This window comes from Piliocolobus tephrosceles, chromosome 2 (genome assembly GCF_002776525.5).
Source record: "Piliocolobus tephrosceles isolate RC106 chromosome 2, ASM277652v3, whole genome shotgun sequence".
Classification (NCBI taxonomy): Eukaryota; Metazoa; Chordata; class Mammalia; order Primates; family Cercopithecidae; genus Piliocolobus; species Piliocolobus tephrosceles.
This window is the reverse complement of record NC_045435.1, coordinates 161,830,928-161,841,412: the sequence shown is the minus strand read 5'-3', so window position 1 is coordinate 161,841,412 and position 10,485 is coordinate 161,830,928. Positions and strand designations below refer to the sequence as shown.

The window sequence follows — 10,485 nt, the reverse complement described above, 5'->3', positions numbered from 1 at the left end:
ATAGATAGATAGATAGATAGATAGATAGATAGATAGATAGATAGATAATAGATGTCTGATGCTCCAATGAAGAATTTGTTTCATAAAATCTGGATTCCTGATGGTGCTCACAAGTCAATGAAGGTATACACCTTGCCAGTCTCTACTTGAACCATATGGTACCTAGTAGGACTTTCAAAGGGGAAATGCTGAGGGATGGAAAAAGCCTAGATAATGATAGGTGTTATCCCTTTGTACAGGTCTCCCCTTGCATGTGTTGGCATCACCTCCACCCTAATGTCCATCCCAGTAAGTATGCAGTAGACTAAGAATGGAGAGGAGAAACTGTGCATAAGGAGCAGGGAGGCACACCAGGGTCTCCAGCTTGCCCCCAGTGCCTAGAAGGAAGTGAGAGGAGGAAGCAGGCAGGGATCTCATCTAATTCCTTTCAAATGTGTTCTCTGGTGCAGGAAGTGGCATGGAAAAAAGGAGAAAATTGTTCTTACACTCTGCTTCTCACAATTGCCTAAGAGTGCCAATGATTTGAGAATTAAGGAGTCCAGGTTTGAAGCCCATCAAAGCTGCACTTTGAATGGTTCTCAGATTTCATATGATGAATACTTGTGCCTCTCTGCTCTTTAATTTACAAAGAGCACCTGCCCTTTTCGCCTGCAACTTTAGCTTTTTTCACAAGCACATTACACAGCATTTTAATGTTGAGTAGCATACTCATATTTCACCTTTATGGCTTGTATTGTTCAAAATGCAGTTATGAAAAGTATGCTTTAATAAAGTCACGTCAGTGTTGTTTTTTTCCTTCTGCAGCAGCTAAAAGCCATATATATTATTCAGAAATAGCTTGCCTTTGGACCTTTCCTTCTGAGATAGAAATTCATTTCACCTGGCTATAAATCAGACTCAGAGATACCCTTAATCCAGAAACGGAGATAAAACATGCTTGATAACCCTGGTGTTAAAATACCATACCAGGAAAATAATTTTCTCTGCAAAGTACGAAGAGGAAGTGTTTTTATAATCTGTATGTGTGTGTGTCTGTGTGTATGTGTGTGTGTGTCTGTGTGTGTGTGTGTGTGTGTGTGTTCTACAACCACAGTTAAACCCTTTTGATTAGAAATATCAGGAGTCCACCAACAGAACATTTGGCTACGTTCCCTGGGGCAGAGCAGAAGCGACATGATTTACTGGGTTGTGCAAACACTGAAGGGTGGCCAAGAGGCCAAGCCATTTTTCAATCCAGAAGAGAAGTGATGCTTGATTCCATTTGCATAGTCTTCAAATAAGATTCCCCCGGCACTGGTCAGAAAGATTGACTAGAGATGGTGTTTCCAGGACAAACCAGTTCTGTCAGCAATAGATATTTTTAGCTGTGATCTACCTTTCTATGCAACCAGGGACAAGCAATACTTTTTATTGGGGAGGGGGGTGTTAGTTGTAAATGACAACAGAATGTATTCGTAAAGAAATCGTCAGGAGTGCTATCCTAACTGGGTAGCTCTGAGCCCACCGCTTAAATTCTCAGGGCCTCAGTTTCCACATCCATTGAGTGGAAATAGACTTGCTCTCAGAGGAACACTTCAGTTCTAAATTTCTCTGTAGATTTTCAATTATTCCTTAATGGTTTTACCTAGAGCCTTCCCCTGTGTTTCATCTGGTTAACAGATGACCTATAGTTTTTCTTTTCCCATCTCCTAACTATTGTTGGTTTAGCACGGCTCAGACCTTAGCGCAAAGGGCTGGAGAAGGAGCTGAAGTTGGTTCTACCCATCACCAGACTATAGAGTGAGGAAACTGATCCACGCAGAGAAAAGTGTCGCCAGGCTAGATTAAATGCTTATGGGACAGACCCCCTTATGACAGGAAGGGAGTGTATCAGCCACCATTCCCACTTTTCCTGCAAAGTCCAAGTCCCTTGCAAAACAAGGAGTGCACACAGCTATGGAGATGCATAAATATGAGCAAAACTTTCACTCTGGACTGAATGCTGACTTGGTCCCTACTTGACCCAAACAGATAAGGCCAAGAGTGGATGGCAATGTGTGCACTGAATACTGACAAACTACTTGGTACTATGTAAAGCATTTTACCATTATTTTTACTGAATCTACACTGTAAATAGTCCTTTGAAGTGAGCATTCTTTTCCTCATTTTCCGGCAAAGGAAAAGTGATTTCTCCAAGGTCACACAGCTAGCTGGGAAATAAGAGATAGGATTGTACCTGCATCTGCCCCTTACCCTTACTCGTTTATACCACAGTTCTAAACTTTAGCATGCACATGATCACTTGGAAGACTTGTAAGGACAAGCAGAGTCTGGCCAACAGAGCTCCTATTTAATAGGTCTGGCGTGGGCCCCAGATTTTGCATTTCTTTTATTTTTATTTATATTTATTTATTTAGAGACAGGGTCTTGCTCTGTCACCCAGGCTGGAGTGCCATGGCACAGAACTTGCATTGCTAACAGGTTCCCAGGTGCTAATGCTGCTGCCAGCCCAGGAACCTCACTTTGATAATCACTGTCCTGGCCCTTGCTGCCTCCATTAACTAATCCATAGTATATCTTGAGTACCTACTATGTGCCTAGCTCAAGACTCTATGGTATGGTGGGGTGGGGAACACAGAGCAAGAAGATGGCATTGTCCTTGTCCTCATAGAGGTGAGACTGCCGGAAAGAATAGCCAACTCCATGAAAAATGCAGGAGGAAATGCTAAATACGGTTGGCAGGTAGAGGGGAGCAGTAAAATTGTTTGGCCTGGATAGCAGGTAAGGAAGGAGGCAAGAAAGAGTCGGAGGAGGCAAAGCTGGGGCTGGGCCTTATGAGATTTGGAAAGCTGGGACGAGAGTGACAGGGATTCAGAGAGCAACTGTTCAACGGGTATATGGGAAAACACAAAGGACTCTAAGGAAATTGGCCTGTGAGATCAGCGGCTTCATAATGCTATTATGATGAGGGCAGTCTCCATTTACAGAGCCATGATTACAGGCTGCCAGCCACTGGGCAAAGTTCTTACAAACACCATCAAATTTGATCCTCACAACAAGATGATGCAGTTAATAATAGCTCCACATATGGCCACTGCCCTCTGCTGCTTTAGATCTGGAACCAAATGTCCAGTGACGAGACTAAAGCTGGACACACTTGGGGCAGAAGGAGAGAAATATGAGCTGGAGTGTGACATGCCAGCCTCTTGCCAGCTCCTCCGCACGCCACAAGCATGTGCTTGTGCTTACTAGAACAAGGAGGATACTCTTCAGTGGCTTGTAGCAGTTTTAAGGAAGGGTTCATTTTTTAAGTTGGAAATACTTGACCACTTGGTCCCGCCTAAACAGGTCAGCAGTTACCTTGAAGAGAGACAAATTAAACAGGTATTTTCATGATTGCAAGGCCAAGGTGGCTGAGATAAATGTGTCAGAAAGGGTTTGGTGAGCCTTTTCCATAGTAAGTTGTGTGGGACACCTGGCCGACTCCTCCACAGAGGGGCTCCGTGGCCACTTAAGACTTTGAAAAGCTGCATCCTGTACCCTCCCTCCAACTTGGAGCTATAAAGTACCTTTCCTATATTAAAGAATCTATGAAATTCTATAGGGCAGAAACCAGCTTGTCTTGGTTTTCATTCCTCATGTCCCAAACTTATTTGCTCATGAGCCCATTTTTTTGACCACCAAACATCTGATGGAGCTGTACCCCATGGCGAACACAGTGAGGAAGTAGGGGCTCTGGGAATGCTGGCCAAGAAGACTAAAGGAATCCACAGAACCAAAGGCAGCTGAGAGACCATTCGTCTCAGCCCACACCCCATGCCTCTCAGGCTGTGTAGCTGGGACGCGCTCGCGTACAATTCCATAAGCCACAGAGGTGAAGTTAAATGAGCTACCAGATAATGTACCCGGCTGGAGTGTGATTGCTTCAGCTCTCACTTATTATACAGCCCTGGGCCTAGAAAACAATTGCCATTTGGTTGGGGACAGTATGCAAGGGCTTTGGAAAACAAACTGCCTGAAACAGGGAGGGCTTATCCAACTGAATCCCACAGTCCCTGTGTCTCCAGGGAAAATTTAACAGAGTCAGAAGTTACTAGTATCTTGGGCAGCCATGGAAATTGCACACATGGGGATGATCTAACCGTGTTACCCCAGAGCTTGGGGAGCACAGCACTGGCACTGGAGACAGATCGTCCTAAGTTCAAGTACCATCTCAACTGCTTCCTCACCACATAATCCAGGGAAAGTGACACAACTTCTCTGAGGCAGTTTTTCTGCACTGGCAAAATGAAGACAAAATAAAACTTACCTTGTGGGTTTGTTTGAAGAATAAAGTGAGGAAGGTTTCCCAAGGGAGGTTACACCCTGAGCCACCATCCCTAGACACTGTCCCTAGACACAAAGAGGGTCTTAATTGCCACCCCAAATATTACCAAGAGTCCACACAGCATGGCTCTCAGATTCACCTTACCTAAAATTCAGTTCCCTATGTTTGCCCATAAAACTAGTTCACTCTTTTATTCCCTGGCTCTCACCTTGATCGTCCAAGCTCAGAACCACTGTTTCTTCCTTCCAACTCAATCTCTCTATACATCTATCCAATTTCCAAGCCACTCTGATTGCTGTTTCAGCCATGTATGTTTAGAAAAGTAAACTAGCCTCTCTAGGTCTTACTTCATCATCTCTGACCTGACAAGTGGGCACTTAAACAGTACCTTCCAAAATTTTTAAACCATACAAGTCTTTTTCCAAACAGCCTCCTATGGACAAAGTTCAAAATCTGAAATCACTGAGCTCTACCACCCAGAGATTCTAGGTCTGGGATAGGACCCACTGGTGAATTCCTAGACATGGAAGGTACTCAACAAATAGTAGAGAATGAGAGGTGAGCAGGGCACTGGCATTGGTGTGCTCATGCCAACTTGAACTTACTTCTCTTTTCAACTTAGGATACAGGCATATAATCCTTTTACCTTCCAGCTGGCTAATATTACTTAAAATTATTCCGTCAGGCTCAAATCTGACTTTATACAAGTTAGAGTCTAAAGGAATGCCCAGGGCCCTTCCTTATGCAGCTGTGATTCTGTTGTAGATTCAAATTGCTGACCCAAAGTGAGGTTCCAGTGGCCAATTTGGCCTCTCCTTGATTTGGGGGAGAAGGGGAGTAATAGTGACTAAAGAAGGAATTTTTTTTTTTTTTTTTTTTTTTTTTTTTTGAGATGGAGTCTTGCTCTGTTGCGAGGAGTACAATGGCACAATCTTGGCTCACTGCAACCTCTGCCTCCCGGATTCAAGTGATTCTCCCACCTCAGCCTCCTGAGTAGCTGGGATTATAGACACCCTCCATCATGCTCAGCTAATTTTTGTATTTTTGTAGAGACAAAGTTTCACCATGTTGGCCAGGCTGGTCTTGAACTCCTGACCCCAGATGATCCACCCACCTAGGCCTCCCAAAGTGCTGGGATTACAGGCGTGAGCCACCAGGTCCAGACACAAAGAAGGAGTTTTAAAGGAAATGGGTCAGAAAGGAAATGGGGAGAGAGTGAGGAAGTGATGCTTGGCCACCATGGGAAGGGTAGCAGAGTTGTCAGTCTCCAACTGACAGGAACTTCCTGAACTACCTGCTGTTCTCTCTCTCTCATGGTCACAATATAGTGTTTGTCCTGCACCGGACAGTGCACAACATGAAATGTCATCACTTACATATCATAAAGATGGCACTGCAGTTCAGAGAAATAGCACTTGAGAAATTTGAACTGTTCTTATTCTTGAGGTCATTATTATCCTTGGGTTTTAATAGAATCAATCCTAGTGTTTTTTAAAACCTTCTCAGTGGATTTTCGGAAAAAATATTAAATATTTAAATTGGCATCTAAAGACATCTGGAGAATTTACAGGCATAATGGGAATCAGATATCTGACTAAAGACCAAGAGAGATGATTTCATAGCAAGGGAAGAAATTCAAGTATTTTCAGAACTATCCTCTCTTTCTAGATCTACTCTACAGGCCAACAACTTTTTGGCATGGCTGTAGTTGAGCCACATTTTATGCTTAACTAGGAGTTAGCTTCTTGTTATAATGTGCAACGGTTAGGACATTCAACACTCCTTTGGTTTGTTTCAACATTTTCATAATAAAAATGTAAACAATTATCAACCTATCCCTTAAAAACAATACACAGGTGTGGTGGCTCACGTCTGTAATCCCAGCACTTTGGGAGGCCGAGGGGGGTGGATCACAAGGTCAGGAGATCCAAACCATCCTGCCTAAAATGGTGAAACCCCGTCTCTATTAAAAATACAAAAAATTAGCCAGGTGTGGTGATGGGCACCTGTAGTCCCAGCTACTTGGGAGGCTGAGGCAGGAGAATGGAGTGAACTTTGGAGGCGGAGCTTGCAGTGAGCAGAGATGGCGGCACTGCAGTCCAGCCTGGGTGACAGAGCCAGACTCCATCTCAAGAAAGAAGAAGAAGAAGAAGGAGAAGGAGGACGAGGAGAAGGAGAAGGAGGATGAGAAGGAGGACGAGAAGGGGGAGGAGGAGGGGGAGGGAGAGGGGGAGAAGGGGAAGAGGAAGAGGAAGAAATCTCTGAATGAGTATTTATTGTCCAGAATATGTTTAAAACTACATTGGGGGCCAGGCATTGTGGCTCACACCTGTAATCCCAGCACTTTGGGGGACCAAGGCACATGAATCGCTTGAGCTCAGGAGTTTGAGACCAGCCTGGGCAAATGGTGAAACCCCATCTCTACAAAAAATACCAAATTAGCTGGGTATGGTGGTGTGCACCTGTTGTCCCACCTACTTGGGAGGCTGAAACGGGAGGATCACTTGAGCCCAGGAGGTCAAGGCTGCAGTTAGCCAAAATCATGACACTGCACTCCAGCCTGGACGACAGAGTGAGACCACATCTTGAAAAAACAAAACAAAATAAAAAACAAAAAACAAACCTTTACTGGCAGCTAAGAACTGAGGCAAAACAGTCTGCTGTTAAAATGGAAGTTTGTAACTATCCCTCCCCACTGTGGACATTAACAAAAGTTTCCTAAGTTTCATCTTTAACCATGATTAAAACTGGTGATTTCCAAAGTCTTTTTTCTTTCAAATCATCAGATCTTTTTGTTCAGCAAACTCTTAGGAGGATGCCCAATGGGTCAGATAGAATAGAGGTGCTGTGACGTGTGTACGTGTGTGTGTGTGTGTGTGTGTGTGTGTGTGTGTGTGTGTGTGTCGGGGAGCTGCAGCTTAGGGGTGAGTCTTGCGTGCTACATCTCCCTCCCATCAGGGATCCTGAGGAGGTACCAGGAGACTCCTAGGTTTCCCAGCAACTGACTGAGATGCCCAACTTGGCCACGAGTAAGATGCTTGTTTCCCACTTAAGCAAAGACAGGTGGCCTATACACAATCTGTGTCTCTAGTCTTGAATGTTTGGCCTATACACAATCTGTGTCTCTAGTCTTGAATGTTTGGTCTTGTTAAAGAAATGAATGAGTCTGGCTGAGCACATCATAACCTCCACAATTCCCTTTGCCAACAGATATTGATTTTGCCACCCGCAAGATTGCAGTACATCTCACTCAGACGAAGGTTATTGATCAAGATGGTGATAACTTCAAGACAAAAACCACTAGCACATTCCGCAACTATGATGTGGATTTCACTGTTGGAGTAGAGTTTGACGAGTACACAAAGGGCCTGGATAACCGGCATGTTAAGGTACTGACTGGGGCTAGTGTTTTTCACTCACACATTCTGTGCAGGGGCTGGCTATTTGGTATCATGATGAAAAAAAAAATGTTAGAAACAACCTGGGAAAAATCAGGAAAGGAGGACCAGGATGGCCTTAATCATGCTGGCAATGAAAAATTATTGAAAGTTTAGTAGGAAAAGGCAGGCCTAGGAGAGATTAAGAGCTCAACCTCTCCAGGATCGAGGGCCAGGGCCTATGAGTCATATACAGCCATGGGCCTGGTAGGCAGAGGGAAGAGGGCAAGGTGGAACATCACAGGGAGGGACAGCACCTGTGCCCTCTGGGAGCCAGGGCACATGGAAAGGTGGCAGCCCTGCCCAGTGCCAGCCAAGCGCTGCCATGGAGGAGAGAAGCCTGAAGGTGCCAGATATTTTTTAGGAGACATAGAGAAATCAGATGTTTTTATATAAAATATCTCAAATTTTTATGATTCTGCTGAGAAAGAGCAAATATAAATTAATAAAACATCTCAATTATAGATTATCCCAGCTGATTTCATTTTTTTTAGAAAAGAATGATCCAAATTAAACCAAAAAAAAATCAGTAGGTTAAGTGAAGTCAAGATTTATCCAACCCGAATAACCTGGAGAAGCCTCTGTCAAGTTTGTGGCTCTGTCCTAGCATTGCCTTAACCAACAAGGGATAATCTAGGCAACTCTCCAGGTATCAGAAGGCCAGACTGTCGCCGTTTGAACTATTGAATGTAGGTGGGACCCTGAAAGCAGGCAGAAACAACTCAAGTTTGCAGAAGAGGCAGGCCCTTGCCCACAGGAGCTGTTTGCAAATAAGGCAGAGGCAGCAGGAAGAAGTGGAGAGATGCTGGGAAGGCAAGGGAAACACCAGCTCTCCCCAGCATCACTGTGTGGTATCCCAACCCAGTAACCAGCCCTCCTGTTCACATTCATGCTCAGTGTGCTCAGTTTTTGGTTTTCCAAATCAAATTACACCTGGTCAGTCCCCACCAAACAGGAATAGGAGAAATCCAATCTCAGTTGTATTTAAGGATTCCACCCAACATTCCCATCATAACGAACCCTGGGGATACACAGTCCAAGAGATTTGGGAAGGTTCCTGGCTTGTCATTTATCATGGTTGCAATTGGCTGTTCACTGTCTATGCCCATGCATTTTATACAAGGGTGGGCAGTTTGAATATTCAAAGCATCCTTTCCCTCTGTGCCAATTCAGCCACTGGAACTTCTGTCCTATCTCCCAAACTGAGGGAGGACAGAGCCGAGTACTTTGACCCAAGGTATCCGTGCTGTCGCCTTCCCACCCCCGGCAAAGAGCCAGCTCTTCAAGTGCCACAACAAAGCAAGCAACACCATTTGCCCTGCCCTTCCCCGCTCACCATGAGTCCTGACTTTCCCAGGGTCAGGCCACCACCCCGAGACTCTCACACTGTGCTTCCAGGAGCTCCTGCAAAGTCAGAGGTCTCAACTCTCCCCCAGAGCAATGGGCACAAGCTCTGATTCCTCTCCTGGGGTGGGGAGGAAAAGTTGTTATTATTATTTGGTGACAACTTAAAGACCAAGAGAGCTGGACACACTTTATTTCTCAGTCAGGTTGTCCTGTAGCATTGATAGTCACAGCCATCAAGTCAAGGTTGAATTATATTTTGTGTTCTTTGCTAAAGAAAAGTAGGGAAATATAAAGCATGATGGAAATTTTTCCATCAGAACACTCTTGAATGAGAACTTAAGATTCTGGGCCCTGGAATGTCCACTTATGGAACCCCTCACTGAGCGGATAATGGATCAACAAGCCTTTTCTGAACCTGTGAACCATCTGACTGAAAAGCCAATTCATCAGACACCAGAATTGCCAGGAAAATTGATCTCAGAATTTTTTGCATCACTCTGTTATTCCAACCCAATTAGTGCAAAATGTTTAATTTTCCTTCACCTTTCTGTTATGGGTGTGGGCTCTTGAAAAGCAGGCCTGTCCTCTCTGAGTTGATCCTTTGTCACCTTTGATGGCAGAGAACTTGCTCTTCCTAAAATAAATCACCCTTCCAGCCCTTAATGGATTCCACATGTTAACACTACTCCTACCTTTCTTCTGCCTCTCCATGTTCCATTTTCTCCCCTCTCCAGAATCAGCAGTTAGCCCTGCAGAGAGAGAGAATCCTCTTTCCTACAGCTTGCCTCCTCTTTGCCTTCACTAGAAAACCAGAGTGAATGCACACACACACACACACACTCTCTCACACACACACACTCTCACACACCCTTGGTAGGGAGTGAGAAGTACCCAGGACAGTTGGCCCAGCCTCCAAGAATGGGTCATTCCCATGAGAATCACCATGCAGAGCAGATGCCCAAGGAACTACCTACTTCCTGTAACTTCACTGGAACCCTTCAGCTGGAAGGGGATGCTAGAGGGATGCTAGAGAGTGGGCAAATCTCTTTCTCAGATTGATTTATTTATTTATTTATTTATTTATTTATTTTTATTTTTATTTTTTTTTTTTGAGACGGAGTCTCACTCTGTCACCCAGGCTAGAGTGCTGGAGTGCAGTAGTGCAATCTTGGCTCACTGCAAGCTCCGCCTCCCAGGTTCATGCCATTCTCCTGCCTCAGCCTCCCAAGTAGCTGGGACTACAGGCACCCGCCACTATGCCCGGCTAATTTTTTTGTATTTTTTTTAGTAGCGACGGGGTTTCACTGTGCTAGCCAGGATGGTCTCCAATTCCTGACCTTGTGATCCATCCGCCTCGGCCTCCCAGAGTGCTGGGATTACAGGCACGAGCCATCG

General features: G+C 44.7%; 1 protein-coding gene across 1 annotated transcript in view; it reads left to right on the top strand.

The window, feature by feature from the left end:
- The window catches only part of RBP2 (retinol binding protein 2), a 23,761-nt gene that overhangs the window by 6,701 nt on the left and 6,575 nt on the right, over nt 1–10,485 (top strand). Inside the window, exon 2 of the mRNA XM_023187877.1 lies at nt 7,517–7,695. Coding sequence (XP_023043645.1) covers nt 7,517–7,695 — 179 coding nt within the window. The remainder of the gene's footprint in view (nt 1–7,516; nt 7,696–10,485) is intronic.